The 26,977-nt window shown below is 41.2% G+C and overlaps 1 protein-coding gene across 3 annotated transcripts in view; it reads right to left on the bottom strand.

Annotated features, from left to right (window-relative positions):
* Positions 1-26,977, bottom strand: part of LAMB1 (laminin subunit beta 1) — a 91,473-nt gene that overhangs the window by 6,766 nt on the left and 57,730 nt on the right. For all 3 annotated transcript variants that reach the window (XM_066344479.1, XM_066344478.1, XM_066344480.1), the window contains 7 exons: positions 21,291-21,660; positions 18,451-18,635; positions 13,441-13,682; positions 9,335-9,538; positions 8,533-8,677; positions 5,522-5,729; positions 5,189-5,330 (listed from right to left, as the gene is read on the bottom strand). In XM_066344479.1, the coding sequence (XP_066200576.1) occupies positions 5,189-5,330; positions 5,522-5,729; positions 8,533-8,677; positions 9,335-9,538; positions 13,441-13,682; positions 18,451-18,635; positions 21,291-21,660 (1,496 nt within the window). The remainder of the gene's footprint in view (positions 1-5,188; positions 5,331-5,521; positions 5,730-8,532; positions 8,678-9,334; positions 9,539-13,440; positions 13,683-18,450; positions 18,636-21,290; positions 21,661-26,977) is intronic.

Genomic DNA, 26,977 nt, shown 5'->3' with positions numbered 1-26,977 from the left:
CAGAACAGCAAAAAGAAAAGAGGATCAAAGAGTCTGAGGAAACCCTAAGACAGTTCTGTGACAACATGAAGAGAAACAACATCCACATCATAGGGGTTCGTAAAGGAGAAGAGAAAAAACAAGGGATAGAGAACCTGACTGAAGAAATCATAGCTGAAAACTTTCTTAAATTGATGAAGGAAAAAGTCACACAAGTTCAAGAAGCACAGAGAATCCCATTAAAATGGAACCCAGAGAGACCTACATGAAGAAACATCAATATTGAAATACCAAAATTAAGAGATAAAGAAAGAATACTAAAAGCTGCAAGAGAAAAGCAGTTAATCACCTACAAAGGAGCCCTCATAAAGTTGACATCTGACTTCTCAACAGAAACACTTGAAGCCAGAAGGGAATGGCAAGAAATATTCAAAGTAATGAAGAACAAGAGCCTACAACCAAAACTTCTTTATTCAAAAAGGTTATCATTTAAAATTGAAGGAAAAATAAAAAGATTCCCAAACAACAACAACAAAAAAACTCAAGGAATTTATTACAACGAAACCAAAGCTGTAAGAAATGTTAAGGGGCCTGTTGTAAACAAAGCAAAGGGGGGAAAATCTAGAAAAAGAGGAATGTAGATTTTAAGACTAAAAAGGCAATAAACAACTACATATCAATTATAACCTTCAATATAAATGGATTAAATGCTCCAATCAAAAGACAGGGTAGCTGCGTGGATAAGAAAACAGGACCCATACATATGCTGTTTACAAGAGATCCACCTCAAAACAAAAGATACACATAGACTGAAAGTAAAGGGATGGAAAAATATATTTCATGCAAATGAAAATGAAATAAAAGCTGGGGTAACAATACTTATATCTGAAAAAATAGATGTTAAAACAGGCTATAGTAAGGGATAAAGAAGGTCACTACATAATGATAAAGGGAGCAATCCAACAGGAAGAGATAACCATAATAAATATCTATGCACCTAATATAGGTGCACCTAAATATATAAAGCAGGCCCTGGCCAGTTGGCTCAGTGGTAGAGCGTTGGCCTGGCGTGCAGGAGTCCCAGGTTCAATTTCCGGCCAGGGCACACAGGAGAAGCGCCCATCTGCTTCTCCACCCCTCCCCCTCTCCTTCCTCTCTGTCTCTTTCTTCCCCTCCTGCAGCCAAGGCTCCATTGGAGCAAAGTTGGCCCAGGCACTGAAGATGGCTCCATGGCCTCTGCCTCAGGCGCTAGAATGGCTCTGGTTGCAACAGAGCAATGCCCCAGATAGGCAGAGCATTGCCCCCTGGTGGGCATGGCGGGTGGATCCTGGTCAGGTGCATGCGAGAATCTGTCTGACTGCCTCCCTGTTTCCAACTTCAGAAAAATACAAAAAATAATAATAATAAATATATGAAGCAGATTTTGATGGACAAAAAAGGTGCGATCAACAGCAATACTATAATGTAGGGGATTTCAATACCCCACTAACATCACTGGATAGATCCTCAAGAAAGAAAATCAACGAAGAAACAGTAGCCTTAAAGGACATACTAGATGAACTGGATTTAATAGATATCTTCAGAATCTTTCATCTTAAAGCAGCAGAATATACATTCTTTTCAAGTGCTCATGGTACATTCTCTAGGATAGACCACATGTTAGGACACAAAACGTGTCTCAATAAATTTAAGAAGACTGAAATCATATCAAGCATCTTCTCTGATCACAATGGCATGAAAGTAGAAATCAACTACAAAAGAAAAACTGAAAAACATTTAAACACTTGGAAACTAAATAGCATGTTATTAAATAACAAATGGGTTAACAATGACATCAAGGAAGAAATTAAAATTTCCTTGAAACAAATGAAAATGAACATACAACTCAAAATTTATGGGACACAGCAAAAGCAGTCCTGAGAGGGAAGTTCATAGCATTACAGGCATACCTTAAGAAGCTAGAAAAAGCTCAAATAAACAATTTAACCCTGCATCTAAAAGAACTAGAAAAAGAACAGCAATTGAAGTCCAGAGCAAATAATAAAGATCAAAGTGGAAATAAATAAAGGCTAATAAAACAATACAGAGGATCAATAAAACCAAGAGCTGGTTCTTTGAAAAGGTAAACAAGATCGATGAACCTTTAACTGTACTCACCAAGAGAAAAAGGGAGAGGACTCAAATAAATAAAATTAGAAATGAGAGTGGAGAAGTAACAACTGACACAGAGGAAATACAAAGATTGTAAGAAAATAATACAAAGAATTGTATGCCAAAAAATCAGACAACCTAGGTGAAATGGACATATTCCTGTTCAAAATCAATCTGGAAGAATAAGAAAATCTAAACAGACTTATACAACAAATGAGATCAAAACAGTTATAAAAAACTCCGAGCAAACAAAAACCCTGGGCCAGATGGCTTCACAGGCAAATTCTACCAAATATTCAAAGAACTATCTCCTATCCTTTTCAAGGTATTTCAAAAAATTCAAGAAGAGGGAAGACTTCTAAACTCCTTTTATGAGGCAAGCATAATTCTGATTCCAAACCAGGCAAAGAAAATACAAAGAAAGAAAATTATAGGCCAATATCCCTAATGAATTTAGATGCTAAAATTCTCAAGAAAATCTTAGCAAACTAGAGCCAGTAACACATGAAAAAAATCATACATCATGATCAAGTGGGATTTATTCTTGGGAGGCAAGGCTGGTACAATATTTGCAAATCAATCAATGTGATTCATCACATAAACACAAGGAGAAAGAAAAATCACATCATTAAATCAATAGATGCAGAAAAAGCATTTGATAAAATCCAGCAACCATTCATGATCAAAACTCTCAGCAAAGTGGGAATACAGGAAACATACCTCAACATGATAAAGGCCATCTATGACAAACCCACAGCCAACATCATACTCAATGGGCAAAAATTAAAAACAATCCCTTTAAGATCAGGAACAAGGCAGGGGTGCCCCCTTTCACCACTCTTATTCAACATAGTCCTGGAAGTCCTAGCCACAGCAATCAGACAAGAAGAAGAAATAAAAGGCATTCAAATTAGAAAAGAAAAGGTAAAACTATCATTATTTGCTGATGATATGATACTGTACATAGAAAACCCTAAAGTCTCAAAAAAGTACTAGACCTGATAAATGAATTCAGCAACTTGGCAGGATATAAAATTAATATTCAGAAATCAGAGGCATTTTTATACACCAACAATGAACTGTCTGACAGAGAAATTAAGAAAACAATCCCCTTCACTATTGCAACAACAACAAAAATACCTAGGAGTAAATTTAACCAAGGAGGTTAAAGACTTGTACTTGGAAAATTATAAAACATTGATAAAAGAAATCAGGGAAAATATAAACAAGTGGGAACACATAGCATGTTCATGGATAGGAAGAACACACATCACTAAAATGTCTATATTACCCAAAGCTATAAATTCAATGCAATTCCCATAAAAATATCAATGACATACCTTAAAGTTATAGAACAAATATTCTAAAAATTTATATGGAACCAAAAAAGAACACAAATAGCCTCAGCAATTTTGAAAAAGAAGAATAAAGTGGGTGGTATCACACTTCCTGATATCAAGTTATACTACAAAGCCATTGTACTGAAAACAGCTTAAGAACAGGCATATAGATCAATGGAACAGAGCAGAGAACTCAGAAATAAACCCACACCTTTATGGACAACTGATATTTGGCAAGGAGTAAGAGCATACAATGGAGTAAAGACAGTCTCTTTAACAAATGAGGTTGGGAAAATTGGACAGGTATTTGAAAAAAAAAAAGAAACTAGACCACCATCTTACACCAGTCACAAAAAATAAACTCAAAATGGATAAAAGACTTAAATGTAAGTCATGAAACCATAAGCATCTGAGAAGAAAACATAGGCAGTAAGCTCTCCGACATCTCTTGCAGCAATATATTTGCTGATTCATCTCCACAGGGAAGTGAAATAAAAGACAGGATAAACAAATGGGACTATATCAAACTAAAAAGCTTTTGCACAGCTAAAGACAACATAGACAGAATAAAAAGACAAACCACACAATGGAAGAATATATTCGACAATACGTCTCATAAGGGGTTAATAACTAAAAATTATATAAAGAACTTGTAAAACTCAACACCAGGAAGATAATCCAATCAACAAAAGGGCGAAAGAAATGAAAAGACACTTCTCCAAAGAGGACATACAGATGGCCAATAGGCAGATGAAAAAATGTTCAACATCACTAATCATTAGAGAAATGCAAAATAAAATTACAATGAGATACCACCTCACACCAGTCAGAATGGTGTTCATAAATAAAGTAACACATAATAAGTGCTTGTGAGGATGTGGAGAAAGGGAACCCTCCTGCACTGCTGGTGGGAATGCAGACTGGTGCAGCCACTGTGGAAAACAGTATGGAGATTCCTCAAAAAATTAAAAATGAAACTGCCTTTTGACCCAGCCATCCCACTTTTAGGAATATATCCTAAGAACACCATATAACTGATTCAAAAGAAGAAATGCACCCCCATGTTTATGGCAGAATTGTTCATAATAGCGAATATCTGGAAACAGCCCAGGTGTTCATCAGTGGACAAGTGGATTAAAAAGCAGTGGAACATATACACAATGGAATACTATGCAGCCATGAAAAAGAAGGAAATCTTACCTTTTGTAAGAACATGGATGGACATGGAAACTATTATGCTAAATGAAATAAGCCAGGCAGAGAAAGAAAAATATCATATGACCTCACTCATTTGAGGAATCCAATAAACAATGTGAACTGAGGAACGGAACTGAGACAGGGGAGGGATCAAAGAAACCAGAAGGAAAGCGAACAGAGGGAAAGGCGATGAGAGGATGGGATCAGAGAAGAGGAGATTGGTGAAATTATATATACACAACATAGTGTTATAAAGAGCAGAAAAGCAAATCCTGGAGAAAAGGGGTGCGGGTGTTGGGGGGAGGGGGACAAAGGGGATGTTGAGGGAAACATGGGGGTGGGGGGATGTATTTGGTGGGACACTTGAATTTATGTAAACACAATGAATTTAAGTCATTTTAAAAAAAAGAACTCTTTAACATTCAGCTATAAGAATTTTCTATCAAAAGCAGTTACTCTTCTGATGAATGAGCACATACAGGTGTTTTCTCCTACACGTGACAATAATGGTAGCATCTTACGGAAGTTAGCAGATTCTGGGTCCCTTGGATGTCTTCATCTGCTTGTTTAATTGCCTTCTCGGCTGTGACCTGGGCCTTTTCGGCTTCTTCCAGAGCTTCTTTTACTGTGTCCGCAGTGACTTTAACATTTGTTGCACTTTTGCTGAGTAAAAGAATGAGACCAATATATGTGAACAAGGAGAATGTACTTCCTTTCAGAAAAGAGTATTTCTTTTAAAGAAAGCCTTCCTGAAAAGACCCAGAGAGACTCAGAAATGTTTGTTGGTTAAATACTTTTCTATTTCATCCTAGATACACAGAATAAGCCGCCCTAAATGCCATAGCTGCAGATACCTGGCTCTTTTCGCTTCTTCTAACAGCATCTCCGCTCTGGCGATGTCAGCAGCACTTTGTTGTAATATAATCTCCACTTGAGAAAGGCTTTCAACTCGTTCACGAATATCTTCTGTCAAGTTCTGTAACTGCTGAGGGGTGCTAGGCATTTCCATTTTCAACACTTCATTAGCAACTGCTTCAATGCTGTCCAAATCAGCACCATCCTCTGTTAAAAACAAGATGTTCCCGTAAAAGGGTGAAAATCATATATGGATCACTTATCTGACCACTTACTGGTCATCTACGATGTGACTAACACTGGGTGGGGGGGTACACCAAGACAGACACTTCCAGTTTAAGAGTTTATAATCTAATTGAGTAGGGAGATGAGACCTACAAACGAGAAAGTCATGCAGATGAGGACAACTGGGATTTGCTGCAATCGGGGTGGTTGGGGGAGTCTGTGGAGGATGAGGAACTAGTCAGATTTTGAAGGAAAAGTATTTGAGAGAAGAAAGGACATCTTTGAATGGAGAAACAGTATGGCCAGAGCCTGTTCTGTGAAAGTGGGGTGCAGTGAATGGTTCAGACTGTTGAAGACGACAGAGGCCAGGGTAGAGAGCTGGGACTTGACCCTGACAGGCAATGAAAACTACCAGTCACTACTGCCAAGTGCAGATATAAAGAGTTGTTATTTCTTATAAATGGTCTGGATTCACAAAATCACAGGAAGAAAATCCAGTTGGAGAAAGAAGAGAATCAAGATGGCGTATCAGAAGCCAAAGAGTTTCAAATGTCAATGTGAAAGGAGGTATAAAAAAAGAAAGTTAAACTTCAAGTATGTCAGTAGTTATTAGTGTTCAACCCTTTTTTAAACCCATCAATGTCAAATTAGATCTCTAAGGTTGTAAGTATAGAAAAATATATCATTGAATAATAATGGCTTCCACAGAATATTCCATGAGAACACTTTAGTAAGTACTGTTAGCTCCTTACTTATTAGCCATTTCCCCTTTCTCCTTGCTAATAGAATACTGATTCTGTTCAGGCACCTACCTATCTCTAAGGTAAGGTAAGCTTATCAACTCAAAGTTCAATCCTGATTGTGTGTGTTATAAGCCCTTGAGTTGGCTCCAACTCCTGGAGACCCCATGAATGAGTGATGTCCACATAAATCCTATTTGGTCTGCCAAGTCTCATTCCATCTGCCAGTGACATTTATGCATGGGCACAAGATTCATTTCTGGCCAGGGAGATTTATGGAGATGACTGCTCAGAGGGTCCTGGGGAATATTTCCCTCCCTTAAAAACGATACAACAACCGTGGCCAGTTGACTCAGTGACAGAGTATCAGCCCGATGTGTGGAAGTCCCGGGTTCGATTTCTGGTCAGGGCACATAGGAGAAGTGCCCATCTGCTTCTCTACCCTTCCCCCTCTCGCTTCTCTCTCTCTCTTCTCATCTCCTCCTGCAGCCATGGCCCTAGGTGCTGAGGATGGCTCCATGGCCTCTGCCTTAGGTGCTAAAAATAGCTTCATTTGCAACAGGGCAAGGGCCCCAGATGGGCAGAGCATGGACCCCTAGTGGGCTTGCCAGGTGGATCCTGGTTGGGGCGCATGCAGGGGTCTGTCTCTGCCTCCTCTCCTCTCACTAAAAAAAAAAAAAAGATACAACAAAGGGACGGCAGTCTCTTCTTCCACTAGCTATTACTGTGCGTCTTTACATGAAGCCTGGAACTAGGGCAGCTGCCTTGTAACTAGGAGGAGCTAGCCTGGGCACAGAACTGATGAGCTTAAAATGGCAGAGGAGGAAGATGAAAAGTACGTGAGTCCCAATACCATGGAGCTATCCTACTACTGAACTTCTTGTAATGTGTTATGCATCTTTTGGATTAAGTCCATTTCAGTTGAGTTTCCCATAACTTGTAGCCAAAACTATCCTTGCCAATAACACTCAAACTGACCAGCAATACTTATAAGCTAGATCACAAATTCTAGAGGCTTGCTTTCTCTATAAAACACTTAAGGTACAGAGATGTCTCACCATAGATATAATATCCTATAAATAAGAGCATTACAAAGCATTGGAGGCAATGCCAAAAGAAACCCTTCTTCAACTCTTCTAACAGCATTATATGTAATCTCTAACAAATTCCAAATTCAATGATCCCATTTATACTCTCTCTCACTGCTTGTCTTGCTACTTGGGTATCATATCAAGTGTGTCTATAACTGCATGAATCGAAGAGGGTCACTGACACATACATCAACTCCTAAAGAAATGGAAGCATTTCTTAACATGGAATTCTTTAAATTTGGAAATGGGCTTGACCTGTGGTGGTGCAGTGGATAAAATGTCGACCTGTAACACTGAGGTCACTGGTTCAAAACCCTCAGCCTGCCTGGTCAAAGCACATATGGGAGTTGATGCTTCCTGCTCCTTTCCTCATTTTCTTTCTTTCTTTACTTTTTTTTTTTTTTTTTGCAGAGGTAGAGAGGCAGAGAGAGGGACAGATAAGGACAGACAGACAGGAAGGGAGATGAGAAGCATCAGTTCTTCATTGCAGCACCTTAACTGTTCATTGACTGCTTTCTCATATGTGCCTTGACTGGGAGGTTCCAGCTAATCCAGTGATCCCTGTGACCATGGGATCATGTCTATGATCTCACACTTAAGCCAGCGACCCCTCATTCAAGCTGGTGAACTTTGCTCAAACCAGATGAGCCTGTGCTCAAGCAGGCGACCTCGGGTTTTGAATCTGGATCCTCAGTGTCCCAGTCTGACACTCTATCCACTGCGCCATTGCCTGGTCAGGCCTCCCGCTGTCTTCTCTATCTCTTTCTTTCTCCTCTCTCTCTAAAAATGAATAAATAAAATCTAAAAAAACTGAAAATATCAATTCTTGCCAGAAATTGATTTTATCTAAAATGCAGATTTGAATTGTGGTCTCTCAAACACAGACTCTTATAAAACAGTTTTATATTCCAAGACTGGAAGAAATATCTAAAAGTAAAATGAAAGTTTTCTTACGGGTCAAAAAGTCCCTGATCTGCTTGATGAGGTTTCGCAAGTCCTCGTTGCTCCTGTCCACTTTTTCTTTGGTAGCATTGGCTTTCAACAGGACATCTTGAGCATTCTGTTTTGCCTCATCTGCCCTCAGTTTTGCTTCAGAGACCTAAATATGAGGAATAAATTACGCAGGGAACAACATCACTCTTCTAAACCAGATGAGAATGTTATAAATGGTCCAGGAAATGATGTTGACAAACTAGCACCTGGAATCAAGGCTTTCAAATCAAGTGTTACCCACTCGACTGTATTCTATTCTTTTATAGAGTATTCAGTAGACAGATTCCTATACCGCATTCTCATATAGGTAGGACTAGCATATACATTTGTTCTAGTTGTTTCTAATTCCTTCAAAATGTTTGGTGGCCTATAAAATGTTCTTTAGTCTTTCTTAGGCACCCACATCTATAGTTCAGTTAATACGAAGTTAATACTTCATGTATCACTTCAGAAGAATATATACTCTACTGCTTATATACAGAATTTGTATAGTGCAGTTGGAGGTATTCATAACCCTGCACCCATGGTAAGTAACATGGTGTCTCAAATTATTGTTGTGAGAAGAAAGCAAATTCTTGAACATCCATGAATAAAAAACATCCTCAGCTCTTTCTGTGACTTCACAAAAGCCTGGACTTTCATACTTGGTGTGAAATGCCCTTTTTATTTAAGTCAGCACCTTGAATGGATTCTTCCTCTTCAGATCCTCCATTCCAATACTAAGCAAACAAACTGTAAAAACTGAGGCTGTCCACTGAATTACCATTTTGGAGAGCTGTTCGACCTCAGCCAGGGCACTCAGGACATCTCGGTCAAAGTCCATGGCTTTCTGCCAGGCATTGTGTGCAGCAGTGACCAGACTACCACAGCCAGGCCCCCCACACTTCTTCTGTCCTTCGTCAGTTCTGCAGTTGGGGCCACCACACTCAGTCTCAGAACAGGAGGCCCCTGGAGGCGTTCCACACGTCTGCAACAAGCCAAAAAGCAGGCACGGGTCAGAGGGAGTCCGTGCAGCGAGCAGCTGTGCAGGCCTGGGTGGCCCCAGACAGCATGTAGGTGGTCCTCAGCAAGGGTGCTCAGGAGAGAGAGAGGAACAAGGAACTTCGGAATAAGCTAACCTGCTTATTTCCAAGGGAACAAACATTTACAACCCTCACTAATACCTTCTGCCCCAATGAACTGAAATATCATATGGGCCCTACAGGCTGCAAACATTATCTGCTTTATTAGGTTGAAGTCTGCCAATAGGAGGCTAGAGTGTACTTACTCTTATTTTAACCAGTCCGATTAAAAAAAATAAGCAGGCATTGAGTGAGAACCTTCTTTAGACGGGCACCATGTTAAATGTCCTGGTGAACAGGGTGACACAAAAGGCCCGCTACCTGACCTTTTAGTAACTTCCCATCTATTTAGAAGACAGAACCACTCCACAGGAAACAGAGTAGGTCAGGTGCAATAAGTACAAAGGAAGCAGACGAGGAGAGGCTGCTGAGGACGCCAGTATCTGTAGTTGGGGAAGGGCATTTGCTGGTGGGATCTGAGCAGGGGAAGTGGGGGGACATTCCAGATATGAGGGACAGAGAAAATAGTAGGAACAAAGGTGGATGTAACTTTTCCAAATAAACAACACCCCATAGACTCTCCGCTTTCTTCTCTACTAGAAACCCCTACACATCAGGGCTTGGCCATGATATACATGGCAAACTGGTAAATGACAGGATTGCTACATGAGGTCAAAGACTGAACAGGAAGAAAGTTGTATGTAGAGCTACCCTTTTGTGGCAAATGCTCATACTGAAAAGAGGCAAAGGATTTACTGCATTGAAAAGCAGTGAACAGAATGCTCCCATGCAAGGAAAATAAAAAAGTAGTTTCTGAATTAATACAATCAACTCTTTAGTCTAATAATTTTATGGGAATTACAATATCACTATATCTCAAAATAAATCAAATAACAGTATTTCATATATCTGGTTTGCAGGACATAAAACCCTTCAGAAAATAACATTTCTCTGTGTGCTGAAGAACATGGGCTCTAATTAGGAAGAGCAGCCTCCAACCTCAGGGGCACTTTCTAAACAATCTGACAACACACTACAAGATCTGTTCTGTTTCAACACACAGGACAGGCAGGAAAAAACCAGCATGGGTCTAGCTAAACAGGCACAAGGACAAAGAACTGAAGGCACTTGAAAAAACACACAGGGACCAAACTCTCCCTGCACAAGAAGTGGCAGTATGGAGTTCTCACAGAACATTGAACTAAGACAAACAGAGTGAGAGGCCGGAGAAGCTGGTGAGCCCCCAGGCAGCTCGCCAGGGGAAAGCGAGCACAGGGCAGGGCACCTGCCTGCGGGAACCAGCCCGCCCCCCACTCCCAAGGTCCTTGCACTGTAGCAAACACACTTCCTTCAGCATGCTTAGCTGCTTTCCATTTTAGTTTGCAGATTTTTAAATTTGTGATTACAGTACTGGTTTTTCACTGGAAGGAATCAACACTGAGTCAGGACGATGGGAAGAACTGGCATTTCGTGCCTAAGTATAACAACTTTCTCTTCTTGGGTGCAGTTTTCACATCGCTCTGGGCCTCCGTTTTTCTAGTAAAGAGTGACAGCATTACTTACTTCCTATTTCCACTAGATGGTATACAGTTTCTTAAAATAATAAACACTTATTATAGACATCAATTAAATTAGTCACAATACAGTAGACTGTTTTGGCCTATTTCAGAGAGAAGGGGTGTGGGCAGAGGCAGGAAGGGGAACATCGCTAAGACAATGCTAATGAAGTCTGAACTCTCACATTTCCATGTGTTCACCCCCCCACCACCTGTCACTGAGCCTCTGTCTCTAAGCCAGGGGTAGTCAACCTTTTATACCTACTGCCTGCTTTTGTATCTGTGTTAGTAGTAAAATTTTCTAGCTGCCCACCGGTTCCACAGTAATGGTGATTTATAAAGTAGGGAAGTAACTTTACTTTATAAAATTTATAAAGCAGAGTTATAGCAAGTTAAAGCATTTAATAATAATTACTTACCAAGTACTTTATGTCGGATTTTCGCTAAGTTTGGCAGAATAAATCTTAATTGAACAACTTACTATAGTTAAATCTATCTTTTTTTTTTTTTTTGTATTTTTCTGAAGCTAGAAACGGGGAGAGACAGTCAGACAGACTCCCACATGCGCCCGACTGGGATCCACCCGGCACACCCACCAGGGGCGAAGTTCTGCCCACCAGGGGGCGATGCTCTGCCCCTCCAGGGCATCACTCTGCCACGACCAGAGCCACTCTAGCGCCTGGGGCAGAGGCCAAGGAGCCATCCCCAGCGCCCAGGCCATCTTTGCTCCAATGGAGCCTTGGCTGTGGGAGGGGAAGAGAGAGACAGAGAGGAAGGAGGGGGTGGGGGTGGAGAAGCAAATGGGCGCTTCTCCTATGTGCCCTGGCCGGGAATCGAACCCGGGTCCCCCGCATGCCAGGCCGACGCTCTACCACTGTAAATCTATCTTTTTATTTATACTTTGGTTGCTCTGCTCCCGCCCACCATGAAAGCTGGAACGTCCACTAGGGGGGCGGTAGGGACCAGGTTGACTACCACTGCTCTAAGCTAAGAGCACATTAGCCTTGTGAAATACAAGTCTATAAAACCTATTGTTGGGCTAATGAGTGTAAATTTTGTATTTTTTGAGTTTGCTCACTTTTATTGTTAGAAAATGACACTGGGCAGCATCAGGTATATGTCTGGAAATTGCAAATTACCTTTCTACTTGGGAAGGGCCATTGTCTTGCGAATAGTTGCTGGAGGAGAGGTTTTCCCACCAGAAAGTTTTGAAAAGAGAGAAGAAGAGGTAGGGAGAAGCCATGTTTGAAAAGAGTGAGAGCAGAGAGAGAATGCAGAGTGCTGAAGGAGAAGCTAGGGAACCAGAGCTGAGGGGCTTTTGTGAGCTCCTCTGAGATTGGTGAGGCCTTTGATTCGTGGAGGAACTGGAGAAGGTCCTCCTGGTTGTGGGACCGGATAATGTGTCAGTGGCTCTGGGAGCCCTGTGTGTTTGCTCCCAGTCCTTGGCCAGTACGAGACTTTAATAAAGGAGTGGCCCATCATCCTCTAGCTCCACTGTTTCTTTACCGTCTGCCCAAATCTAATGGGAACCTGCATGTGCTAGGCCATGATGGCGGCGGCCTCTGGCCATGCACATACCTTCCAATTCTCTCAGCTAGGTCCGCTTCCATGAAAAACAATAAGGAATCAAGAGGAAGAAACAGATTTACTTTGGGTTTTTTTTGGCTTTCTGCCCAATACTCATTGAAGCCACTACTCAATTTCATTTGGTTCCAGAGTTCCTTTTTAAAAGCTTCTGAAAAATGAATTTACTTTCTAGGCTGGTTTCAGGGTTCATCTTCACCAGATAAAGTTACTAGAATAAAGGAACATTTTAACTAACGGCCAAGGAAAAAATTCTTTAGCTCGCTTTCATTTTCTTTTTTAGGAAATCCCTCCCAGAATGATTTCGAATTGTTCCACGGGGATGGAGTTTGCACTTCAAATCAGAACAAAGTGAAAAGGAAATATCCACAGTATAAAAAAGATCAAGGCTGAATAAGCAGCAGTGAGTCCGTACAGCAGCGGGGAGAGCAGTCATGGCTCTCTGGCTGTCCTGCAGAGGAACCACTGGACGAGAAGGGAGATTAGAAAAACACAGGCAGCTGCCTAAACCCAGCTTCATCACGAATACCCACTGCACCCCAGACAGGGAAGCCTGGGAGTTTCACTCCTGCTGGTTATCTACAAAATGAACAACAGCATTAAAGACAAAAGCAAGGTACTTTTTTCCTTTATAGCATCCTGGCCTGAGGCCAAACCCAGACACTTACCATTTCAGCAGCTGCTGAAAGGTCCAGACTTTGTAGTTTGCCTGCGAGCTCATCCAGGAGGCGGGCCTGTTCCTCTTGTTTTTCTTTGAAATGGGACTCCCGCTCCAACATCAGTTCCTCCACTCTGTCTCGCGTTAGCACGGACTGCTCCACAGTGTTGTTGGGGTCTACGGTGGAGGCATTCACCCGCCTCTCGGCCTCCAGAGACATCTGGAAGTACTTGGTGATGCTGTCGAGGGCGCCTGGTGCACGAAATGAAATTGCCCACAGTTCATCCCCTTGGACTCAATCTCCGCATCTAGCAGTAGCCATATTTGGTTTTTGAAAATTCAAGAAATAAAATATTTGTTTAAAAATATAACTTTCTTGTTATGATCAGTGAATACACATTGTCCCATTAGTGCCTACTCTGGCTCTGGAGGATGCCAAACATCTGCGTGAGAAGCAGTCAACCATGCAGACGTGGCTTCTATACAGGCAAGCTTCTGGTTCTTTCTCAATAGCCGGTGCCAGGCAGCCTGCAGATTACATTTCCAACTGATCTTCTCCTTTCTCAGTCATTTATTTAGATGCATGGCTGCTTTGGCTTTAAGGACCGTGCCACAAAAGAAGTGAGTGTGCATTAAACAGGACGAATAGTGGGATCTGACAGAGTTATACTTTCTTTGGCTTTTGGTGGAGGGTCCCATGTATGGCCCATGATCACAATAAATGAAAGGCTTGCCAATGTTACTTCTGATCATCCAACATTCTTAAACGTAAAGGACTTACAGAAGTAATACTATAATAGTAGGGGATTTCAATACCCCACTAACATCACTAGATAGATCCTCAAGAAAGAAAATTAACAAAGAAACAGAAAACTTAAAGGACACTCTAGATCAACACGATTTACTAGATATCTTCAGAACCTTTCACCCAAAAGCAGCAGAATATACATTCTTTTCAAGTGCTCATGGTACATTTTCTAGGATAGACCACATGTTAGGGCACAAAAGTGGTCTCAACAAATTTAAGATTGAAATCATATCAAGCACTTTCTCTGATCACAACGGCATGAAACTAGAAATGAACCACAACAGAAAAGCTCAAAAATTCTCAAACACATGGAAACTAAATAGCAGGTTGTTAAATAATGAATGGATTAAGAATGAGATCAAAGAAGAAATAAAAAAATTCCTTGAAACAAATGACAACGAGCATACAACAACTCAAAATTTATGGGACACAGCAAAAGCAGTACTGAGAGGGAAGTTCATAGCACTACAGGCACACTTTCAGAAGCTAGAAAAAGCTCAAATAAACAACCTAACCCTGCATCTAAAATAACTAGAAAAAGAACAGCAAGTAAAGCCCAAATGTAGTATAGTAGAAGGAAGGAAATAATAAAGATCAGAGCAGAAATAAATGACATAGAGGCTAAAGAAACAATACAGAGGATCAATGAAACTAGGAGCTGGTTCTTTGAAAAGGTAAACAAGATTGATGAACCTTTAACTAGACTCACCAAGAAAAAGAGAGAGAGGACTCAAATAAATAAAATTAGAAATGAGAGTGTAGAAATAACAACTGACACAACAGAAATACAAAATATTGTAAGAAAATACTGTGAAGAACTGTATGCCAAAAAACTAGACAACCTAGATGAAATGGACAAATTCCTTGAAACATACAATCTTCCAAAAATCAATCTGGAAGAATCAGAAAACCTAAACAGACCAATTACAACAAATGAGATCGAAACAGGTATCAAAAAACTCCCAACAAAGAAAAGTCCGGGGCCTGATGGCTTCACAACTGAATTCTACCAAATATTCAAAGAAGAACTAACTCCTATCCTTCTCAAACTATTTCAAAAATTCAAGAGGAAGAAAGACTTCCAAGCTCCTTTTATGAGGCAAACATAATTCTGATTCCAAAATCAGGTGAAGACAACACAAAGAAAGAAAATTACAGGCCAATATCTCTGATGAATATAGATGCTAAAATCCTCAACAAAATATTAGCAAACCGGATCCAACAATATATGGAAAATATCATACAACATGATCAAGTGGGATTTATTCTGGGGAGGCAAGGCTGGTACAATATTTGTAAATCAATCAATGTGATTCATCACATAAACAAAAAGAAGGAGAAAAACCATATGATAATTTCAATAGATGCAGAAAAAGCATTTGATAAAATCCAGCACCCATTCATGATCAAAACTCTCAGCAAAGTGGAAATACAGGGAACATACCTCAACATGATAAAAGCCATCTATGACAAACCCACAGCCAACATCATACTCAATGGGAAAAAATTAAAAGCAATCCCCTTATGATCAGGAACAAGGCAGGGGTGCCCCCTTTCACCACTCTTATTTAACATAGTTCTAGAAGTCCTAGCCACAGCAATCAGACAAGAAGAAGAAATAAAAGGCATTCAAGTTGGAAAATAAGAAGTAAAACTATCATTATTTGCAGATGATATGATATTGTATATAGAAAACCCTAAAGTCTCAGTCAAACAGCTACTGGACCTGATAAATGAATTCAGCAAAGTGGCAGGATATAAAATCAATACTCAGAAATCAGAGGCATTTTTTTATAAGCATATTTTTGGACTTTTATTTATTTATTTTTATTTATTTATTCATTTTAGAGAGGAGAGACAGAGAGAGAGAGAGAGAGAGAGAGGAGAGACAGAGAGAGAGAGAACGGGGAGGAGCTGGAAGCATCAACTCCCATATGTGCCTTGACCAGGCAAGCCCAGGGTTTCGAACCGGCAACCTCAGCATTTCCATCAGAGGCATTTTTATACACCAACAATGAACAGTCAGAAAGAGAAATTAAGGAAACAATCCCCTTCACAATTACAACCAAAAAAATAAAGTACCTAGGAGTAAACTTAACCAAGGAGACTAAAGACTTGTACTCGGAAAATTATAAAACATTGATAAAAGAAATCAAGGAAGATATAAACAAGTGGAAGCATATAGCGTGCTTATGGTTAGGAAGAATAAACATCATTAAAATGTCTATATTACCCAAAGCAATCTATAAATTCAATGCAATACCAATTAAAATACCAATGACATACTTCAAAGATATAGATCACATATTCCAAAAATTTATATGGAACCAAAAAAGAACACGAATAGCCTCAGCAATCTTAAAAAAGAAGAATAAAGTGGGAGGTATCACACTTCCTGATATCAAGTAATACTACAAGGCCATTGTACTCAAAACAGCCTGGTACTGGCATAAGAACAGGCATATAGATCAATGGAACAGAACAGAGAACCCAGAAATAAACCCACGGCTCTATGGACAACTGATATTTGACAAAGGAAGTAAGGAAATACAATGGAGTAAAGATAGCCTCTTTAACAAATGGTGTTGGGAAAATTGGACAGCTACCTGCAAAAAAATGAAACTAGATCACCAGCTTACACCACTCACAAAAATAAACTCAAAATGGATAAAAGGCTTAAATGTAGGCCGTGAAACCATAAGCATCTTAGAAGAAAACATAGGCAGTAAGCTCTCCGACATCTCTTGGAGCAATATATTTGCGGATTTATCTCCACGGGGAAGTGAAATAAAAGACAGGATAAACAAATGGGACTATATCAAACTAAAAAGCTTTTGCACAGCTAAAGACAATAAGAACAGAATAAAAAAACAAACTACACAATGGGAGAACATATTTGACAATACGTCTGATAAGGGGTTAATAACCAAAATTTATAAAGAACTTGTAAATCTCAACACCAGGAAGACAATCCAATCAAAAAATGGGAAAAAGAAATGAATAGACACTTCTCCAAAGAGGACACACAGATGGCCAATAGGCATATGAAAAAATGCTCAACATCACTAATCATTAGAGAAATGCAAATTAAAACCACAATGAGATATCACCTCACACCAGCCAGAATGGCGCTCATCAACAAAACAACACAGAATAAGTGCTGGCGAGGATGTGGAGAAAAGGGAACCCTCCTGCACTGCTGGTGGGAATGCAGACTGGTGCAGCCACTGTGGAAAACAGTATGGAGATTCCTCAAAAAACTGAAAATCGAACTGCCTTTTGACCCAGCTATTCCACTTTTAGGAATATACCCCAAGAACACCATAGAACAGCTCCAAAAGGAGAAATGTACCCCCATGTTTGTGGCAGCATTGTTCACAATAGCGAATATCTGGAAACAGCCCAAGTGTCCGTCAGAGGACAACTGAATTAAAAAGCTTTGGTACATATATACTATGGAATACTACTCAGCCATAAGAAATAATGACATCGGATCATTTACAATAACATGGATGGAACTTGATAACATTATACGAAGTGAAATAAGTAAATCAGAAAAAACTAAGAACTATATGAATCCATATATAGATGGGACATAAAAATGAGACTCAGAGACATGAACAAGAATGTGATGGCAATGGGGGTGGGGGGGTTGGGAGGAGTGGGGATGGGTGAGGAAGGAGAGAGAGGGGTGGGGAGGGGAGGGGCACAAAGAAAACCAGATAGAAGGTGACAAGACAATTTGACTTTGGGTGAGGGGTATACAGCACAATCAAATGTCAAAATAATCTGGATATGTTTTCTCTCAACATATGTACCCTGATTTATCAATGTCACTGCATTAAATTTAATAATAATAATAATAATAATAATAAAAGGACTTACAGAAGTATCAACTTAACTTCCTAACTATTCAAGACCCCTTCCAGGAAAAGCTATGGAGTTCAAACCACTCCGAAAACTCAGGACACGAAGGCCGTCCCAATGAAATGACTGGTGTGTGCTCCCGGACCGTGGCTGTGTCCCCAGTACCCTGTGCCCGGGTACACGTTAGTAAAGTGGACATTTCAGTCAGGGACACAGTGAGAAAAAGCTTAAAAATTATTAGAAAGCACTTAATTTTTTCCCTGAAAGTACAGTGTTAAAAAGGTTGCCCTGATGGTTGAACCCATTGTCCAGGCAGGACTGAGTACTTGCACAAAAACTGCTCACCCCGAATATCTGAATTCTTGATAAATTCCAGTTGTTCAGCAATCTCTTTCACAGTGTGGTCCAGGCTGTCTGCTTCCATCTGCAGAGCATCTAGCTCCCTGTCCCTCCTGTTTCTCTGTGAAGCTGTGTCAGAAAACTGCACTTCGACTTGAGCCATCTTTTCCGTGACATCTTTGGTTAGTTTCCTATAAAGAGAAAGGTAAGTTTTACTCCAGTAAAATAAACCTTTCTACATTTTCTACTAATACTATAATTACAAACCAACTCAGTAGTTAGTAACAATTTATCTCTAAAAACTGGTTTTATTTTCCTTATCGTTAAGAGAATGTATTAAATCTAACCATTTTTCTTTCTTCAAAGACTTGGATGGAAAACCCGGAGGCACCGCTCAGCTGTGCTGTGGGGGACGGGCCCTCTATGGCTTCCGAACCTCTGCTGTAACATGAGCCAGTGACCAGGGTGGGGAGTCCCAGCTCCGGACCAGACGGAAACAGCTCAAACCCATACAGTCTCCCAAACTCAAAGGCTAAGTGACTCCAGCGCAGAATCACATCTCTCAGCCAAGGGCTGAAAATGCTCTTCTCTGAACCTCAGGGATCCCCTTCAAGATGGGACATGCTGAGGAAAGCCCCACAGCCTGCAGGAAGGCAGGAGGAGTCACCCCACTTTTCACACAATCCCCCCTCTAAGCAAGGTCCCATCAGAAGTGTCTCCTTCCACCAACAAGCAGACCTTTTGTTTTACAAAAGAAAGAAGGTAGTATCTACTGAGAAGGAAGTATGAAAAGCAGCTTTCACAGTATTTCACTGGAATCCAAATCCAACTGCATTTTGTGCTGTGTCCTCATATCTTCAAAGCTGTATGTTAGACATCTGCTTGTGTGTTACCTGTATGTACGGGGTACACGTGTATACATCACAGTCATCTTTAAGAAGGCCTTAGCTCGGGTAGTACTAGTCACCTACCTAGTCACCATTGTCTTCTCAGGGCGAGAACGGGATAAAAAACAGGGGGAAAATGTAGAGGTGCTGGAAGGTGAGTGCCATTAGGAAAACGGTATTTAAGGCTGAGATAATACCATGTCCCAGTATGGAGAAAAAGTATTTAAAAGGCTGTGTAGTTTAAATTACGATTTATAAACTCGATGATTTTTTTCATGAGGCCATTATAATATTGTTCTTTTTTCAGAACTTTGCTCTTACTAGTCTGCTCATTCACAGGAGGCTTTCCTGTCTTCTTTGGTCTCATACAATATTACAATAAAAAGAAATCAAATCTAACTTTGTACATTTTAAAATAATGCCACTTTGCATCCTAAAACATGCATCCTTATATATTGTGTTGAGAAAAGATGAGTGAAACTAGTTTCCGTGAGACGCTTGCCGCCTGTCTGACTGCAAATCGAGTAGTGTGGGGAGAGACAGGGCTGCTTCAGGAATGTAAACTTTCTTCCAACAGGCTTTCAGGGGACACCACAGTTTCTCATTCTTCCTCAGCACATGAGACCAAGGCCAAGAGTCATTTCCTAAATGGGCTTGCACTTAGAACACGGCCTTCCAAAACTGATTGCTACATGTTAGGAGGTTGCAACAGTCTTTTTAATGAAGTAAAATTCCTCATTAAATGCATTATTGCCTCACATGGACATTTCATCACATCCTGGTCAACCACTTGGTCTTGGACACAAAACCTGAGGTTTGACATCAAGGGACTTTAAATCTAGAAGGCTTAGGAAGGATTTTCTATAAGGTACTTGAGCTAATGTCAGCTGTTCTCTTCCTGCTACTCATAGATAGTGTTGAGATGGAAAGTCCATCTCGCCTCTGAGACATGCTGATTAAAGTCCAATCAAAAACTGTTACCATAGTTTTGTCATAATGTAAAATCACTCTAGTGTAGTGTAGGATTTAGTTATGAAACGTTGCCCCTGTTCATGCCAAATGGTGAATCTGCAAGAAACAAAAAACAAAACAAAACAAAAAAACAGCATTTGGGGAAACACAAATGCTTCCTACCGTTTCCTGTTTTGTCCTTCAGCCTAGATCTTACTGTGCTGGTTTGTGGGGCCCTTTTTGGCAAAGGTAGTTTGGAATGTTTCAGAGCAAGAGGGATAAGGCCAGGAGAAACACTAGAAAAATGAGCTCTGAGAAATGAGCATCGCTCAGGTCAATTCTCTCTGCTTTCACTGGCAAAACAAACACTATCCAGTTAGAGTGACCATCACCCAGAGAAGAGCGTTTTCAAGGCAGAGAAGTGTAATTAGAGGAATGAAGCTCTGTTCTGGGGGACGGATGGCTGAGCAGTGAAAATTAGTCTTATCTGTGGTAATGGAATTTCCTGGTAGTGGCAGAACATATAATAATAATTTATAGTTATAATAATGTTTTTGCAATTACATTATCCATTTCATAGATCAATCTTTTTGCTACTCTGTACGGTAAAGGCTAACACTATCTTCTCCACCGGAGAAAAGAGCTCAGGAATAGTGAGTTGTTCAAGTTCATAAGCCCAGCAAGTGACTGAGCCAACTTGACATGCGTGTTCCCACCCTGCTGCTACCATGAGCACCATTTGCAACAGGGATCGCTGACTTGAATACACACACACCCCACACCACAGCCTCCGCAGTTCTGGTCCTCACTGACATGCTAACATTCACGCACCCAGTGCCCAGAGCAAAGACTGCTGGAAAATGAATGGTGTGCGTCTGAATGAGTGAGTGCGTCACTCAGGATGAACCATGCCTTCTGATGGAAGCCTCTTGCCAAGATATCATTACTGTTTATTCATGAAGTTGAAACAATACTGTGAATTCTTACTCATGCTCATTAACTACTTACTCTGCTTCTTCAAAGAGATTCCCAATGTTTTTCAGTGGCTCTGCAGCCGGGCTCTGGGCCAGGATGTCTCTGATCTCGCTGACCTTCTTCTCCACGGAATCCACTGTCTCCTGGTATGGCCCGATCACTCCACTGATCTTCAAGGCCTTGGCTTTCTCCAGGAAATGCTGGGTCCTGTTGGTCAACTCGGAGATGATCACATCCCAAAGAGCAAAGCACTGGTGACATGGTGTGCAGTCAGGGAAGACCCCCGAGTACCCGCGAGTGCACTTGTCACAGCGTGGACCCTCGACACCCTCGATGCAGACACACTGGCCAGTGGACTGGTCACACTGTGACGTCTCAATACCCCTGGGATCACAGTCACAGGCTGGAAGGGAAACAGCAATGCTTGCTGATATACTAGATCATCAACCTCAGTGACAAGACGTCAACCACAGATGACCATTTAACAACAGCTCTCACAGAGATTTCAACAGCTTCGTCCAATACATGTATGACCTTATAACCCGTGCTGACCACTTCCTTTGTGTGTGTGTGTGTGTGTGTGGCAGAGACAGAAAGAGACAGATACAAACAGAGAGACAGGAAGAGAGATGAGAAGCATCAATTCTTCAATGAAGCACCTTAGTTGTTCACTGATTGATTTCTCATATGTGCCTTGACCATGAGGCTACAGCAGACCAAGTGACCCCTTGCTCAAGCCAGCGACCTTGGGCACTTCAGGGTTTGAAACCTGGATCCTCTGCGTCCTAGTTCAATGCTCTATCCACTGTGCCCAGGCTGCCAACCACTTCTTAAAAATAACAGTAATAGTCCACAGTGATTTTTTAAGTTAACATTTATTGTGCCTGGCCCTGCAGAATTGTTTTACGTGTTCATTTAACCGTCACAATAACCCTGTTGGATAGGTGACCTGCCTTAAATCTTACAGCAAGGAAATGGCTGAGCGAGGATTCAAAATTAATACTTTGCAACTCGAGAGTCTGCGCTCTTAGCTCTGTCCTGTCTCCACCTCCCTCTTACCCATCTTCCCTTTAGACGCTGTCACTACAGACAATGCCCATGACATCCTGATGCCATGAGGCATCTGGCCTGATACCACACTAAAGAGCAGCTCCTAACACACCTCACCTCACCCCACCTGGTCACAAACAGAATGATGACTACTAAGAGAGATGCAATAAAGTTGATAAAAAGGAAACTAAATCAGAAAGTCATAGGAATTCTAAGTATATAGTTCAAAAGCTTCCAATTAAGTACACTCTAACTTGTGAGTTTGCCACCGTGATAACCACTGAGAACTTAGGCTCATAAAATGTCAGATAGAAGGAACGTGGGGACCCATTCAAGTCCCAGTGTGTCACTAGCCCAGGAAGGCTGGCATCTTAGGCAGAGCCCAAGAATACAGAGTAAAACTGGAGGTCTTAGCCAATGGACAGTGGCTGAGCTTCCTTACCAAAATGCCTGTGCCTATAAACCCTGGCATACAATTTCAAATCTCAGGTGACTAACTCACTTTTATATCAACACTTGACTTTTCTGAGTGTCTGTATAATGTTTAAGTAACAAAAAACCAATACACATATCTTATCTCTGGGATCAAGTCCTTTCTGGGAAAAGGGGATAAAAAAATTAAAAACAACAGCAGCAACAACAAAAACCTCGCATATCTTATTCTCCTAACTAGACTGAGGATTCCAAGGGGAGGGGTACATCTTCAACCCTATCTTCATTCCCAACACTGAGCACAGGGTTAACTTGCCAACCAGAGTTCAGTTTTCTTTGCCAAATGGGGCCCTGACCTCCTCTGTGGTACAGGCAGGAAAGGGACATTTACATGCCTTATAAAAGAAAATCCTCCCAAAACATCGACTGTGACAAAGAACAACAGGTTCCTACTCTGTCAGATATCTTTATAAATCTGCTTGGGTCAGAAGCTATGATTTGCCTCTGAAAGACCTTCTAAGTCAGGGGTCGGGAACCTTTTGGCTGAGAGAGCTATGAACGCCACATATTTTAAAATGTAATCCCATGAGAGCCATACAACGACCCGTGTACGTTACACATTATCCAATAAAAATTTGGTGTTGTCCCGGAGGACAGCTGTGATTGGCTCCAGCCACCCCAACCATGAATGTGAGCGGTAGGAAATGAATGGATTGTAATACATGAGAATGTTTTATATATATATATATATATATATATATATATATATATATATATATATATATATTTTTTTTTTTTTTTTTTTTTTTTTTTTTTTTTTTTTTTGTATTTTTCTGAAGCTGGAAACAGGGAGGCAGTCAGACAGACTCCCGCATGTGCCCGACCAGGATCCACCCGGCACGCCCACCAGGGGACAATACTCTGCCCATTCGGGGCATCGCTCTGTCACGACCAGAGCCACTCTAGCGCCTGGGGCAGAGGCCAAGGAGCCATCCCCAGCGCCCGGGCCATCTTTTGCTCCAATGGAGCCTCAGCTACAGGAGGGGAAGAGAGAGACAGAGAGGAAGGAGAGGGGGAGGGGTGGAGAAGCAGATGGGCGACTCTCCTGCGTGCCCTGGCCGGAAATCGAACCCAGGACTTCCGCACGCCAGGCCGACGCTCTACCACTGAGCCAAACGGCCAGGGCCATGTTTTATATTTTTAATGTTATTATTTTTTTTATTAAAGATTTGTCTGCAAGCCAGATGCAGCCATCAAAATAGCCACATTTGGCTCACGAGCCATAGGTTCCCAACCCCTGTTCTAAGATAAACATCTTCCAGAACAAGTTTCACCGAAGGTCCTGAGAGCTGCTCAGAGCCCCTCTGTCCTCTAAATACAGGTTTGCCTGAGGCCTGTGACATTTCACCTGGCCCTTTCCACATCCTGCCTTGTTATTAGCTTATTTTTTCATTGCCTGTGTAGCCAGCTGCACTCCAAATTCTCAGTGGCCAGTTTGAGCAGTGCAGTGTTGTGGTCAGAGTGCAGCCTGTGGGCTCATGCTGCTTAGTTGTGAATCCTGCCCATCCCACACCCTAGCTATGTGACTCTGGGCAGTAAGGAAACTGAGTCACAGTTTCCACATATATAAAAAAGGAGTAATGATTGTACCTACCTCATAAGATTGCTTTTTGGATCGAATAATTCTTTTATTTATTTCCTTATTTTTAATTTTTTTATGGGAGACAAAGACAGAGAGAGAGTCAGAAAGAGGGACAGATAGGGACAGACAGACAGGAAGGGTGAGATGAGAAGAATTAATTCTTCATTGCATACCTTAGTTGTTCACTGATTGCTTTCTCATATGTGCCTTGACCCAAGAAGCTCCAGGTGAACCAGTGACCCCTTACTCAAGCCAGAAACCTTGGTCTTCAAGCCAGCTACCTTTGGGCTCAAGCCAGTGGCCATGGGGTCATGCCTATGATCCTATGCTCAAGCCAGCAATTCTGTGCTCAAGCCAGATGAGTCCACGCTCAAGCTGGAGATCTTGGGTTTTAAACCTGGGTCCTCCGCGTCCCAGGCCGATGCTCTATCCACTGCATCACCACCTGGTCAGGCAGGATCAAATAATTCTAAAGTGCTTCAAAGAGTGTTTGGCTTATAGTAGGCATTCAGTAAATGTTTACTATTACTTTCTGTGTCTATGCAAATGTCAGGTGATCTACTTAAAGTGTGGCTTGACCACGTTTCCATTTGCTAACAAGGAAGAGAGGTTGTCATGGCCTTCCTTTTTTTTATCTTCATATATACTGCTCCCAAATTAGGGGATATTTAATCGCTTCATATTCATTTTTAAATATCCCCTAATTTTTGTGAGCAGTATATTTGCTAATAATAACATCATGATTATTCAAAATTTGAAGTTTGAAATATTCTAGTTCTCAAACTTTAGTATTTAAAGCATAGCATTATCACTCTGACCAGATAGCTCAGTTGGTTAGGGCAGCGTCCCAATACAGAGGTTGCAGGTTCAATCCCTGGTCAAGGCACAAACAGAAATTGATCAATGTTTGTTTGTCTCTTCCTCCCTTTTTCTCTAAAAAAAAATTAAAAAATTTTGTTTTAATTAAAAAGAAACAACCTCGACAACATGCAGCATATTCTTGGTGCACTGGGTTTACCCAGGCACAAGAGACACGTTTTGTTTTTCCTGTGTTCTCTGGGACATTCTCAGCAGTCAGGGCACAGGCTAGGTGAGCTGGAGGTAACTTTGTGTGTGCTCCCTAGACTGCTAGTTCTAGATCTTCCTAAAAATAAGGGTTCCTGAATCAGGTAGGTTCAGGAAATTCTATACCCTCTTCTTAAGATTCAAAACAAACATCACGAATTAAAGATTCAGAAGAGGTTTGCAGGAAAACAGTTTCACTGTTCCGTCATATCCCGAACCCATTAGGCTAGGGAATCCTCTTCGAGAGGAACACCCAGTGACACCCAGAGGATACAAGGGGAAAGGCTTGGGACAGCAGCTGCTTCCTCAGTCTCTGAGGCCGGGTAAATGGGAAGAACTTGAATAACACTGTGTCAGAATGACTTTAGGAATGGATTTCCATATCATCTGGTAAAATTCAGTCACCGTCCAAAAAGCTAAACATTACTTAGGCCACACAGGGCGGAGCCTGTCAAACTTAGGCACCTGGAGGGTCATGAGATACGACTGCTCCTCATTTCTCCATCCCAGATTCAGAGTCAGGGGTCAGTTGGGGCCTGAGAGTTTGTAACAGTTGCCATGTGAAGCTGATGTTAGGGGTCACTGAACCCCATTTTGAGGAGCACTGTCTGTGTTATTTTCCCAGCCATCCAGCCTTTCTCTTGTACATGCTGTATGTGCACAGGGTGTGAGTATGTGTGGAGCCAGACAGAGCACAACCATGACACTAGAAGCTCACCAATGTAGGCTGATGCACATAACTAAGGCCAATGTAGGTTGAGAGGTCCTTAATGAGGCCATTTATAGTCAATCAGATTCTCAGTCTGCTCCTGCCCAGGAGGCCCCAGTGGCTAGCTTCTGTGAGGTCCAGGAGGCCCAGTAGATCTGTGCTTCCTTTATCATCCCCTGTAGTCTTGGGCTAACTGAGGCAGATTCTTGCACATGCTTTTATTTTGCTTAAAAAAACCCTTTGCCATAGACAATGCAAAAGCATACTTTAGTTCAGTCCTAAAGAAGCTTTATTGGATTCATGCTTGGGGCAAAGGATACGTGTCTATGTTGACTTTATTTTTAATTTCTCTAATAATTTTTCATTTATTTCACTGGTAAAGGCATGTCTTGCTTTCATTCTGTCATGGTATTTTTGAGGAGGAAAATACTGACTCCAAATTGTAAGATTTAAAAGGCAAGTGCCTTCCCATTAAGGTTTTCTTCATTTACATAACCACATTTTTGCCCGTAAGGATACCACTTGGCTATGACCTAAATCTTTCCATAAGCATATTGTTAACAAGGCAGTACCAGAAAGTCTAAAATTCTGCTATTCAATAAACTGTTTCAATGGAAAGATTTGCAATTGAAGGCACATTTGGCAACTAACTGCATAATTTGAGAAAAGTGGCCATGGTCATTTCCCAAAGCTCCATCCAATTCTGGAGGATACCGATTCTTGTCCTTGCTGATTTCTGGATTCTGTCACTTGTCACTTTAAGACCAGCATTCTGAAGGGCCGGAGGAAACTCAGCTATCCCCGGAAGACAAGCACCAGTTC

Source organism: Saccopteryx leptura, chromosome 6 (genome assembly GCF_036850995.1).
Source record: "Saccopteryx leptura isolate mSacLep1 chromosome 6, mSacLep1_pri_phased_curated, whole genome shotgun sequence".
Classification (NCBI taxonomy): Eukaryota; Metazoa; Chordata; class Mammalia; order Chiroptera; family Emballonuridae; genus Saccopteryx; species Saccopteryx leptura.
Note: the sequence above shows the minus strand (reverse complement) of the source record. Positions and strands in the feature narration are given on the sequence as shown.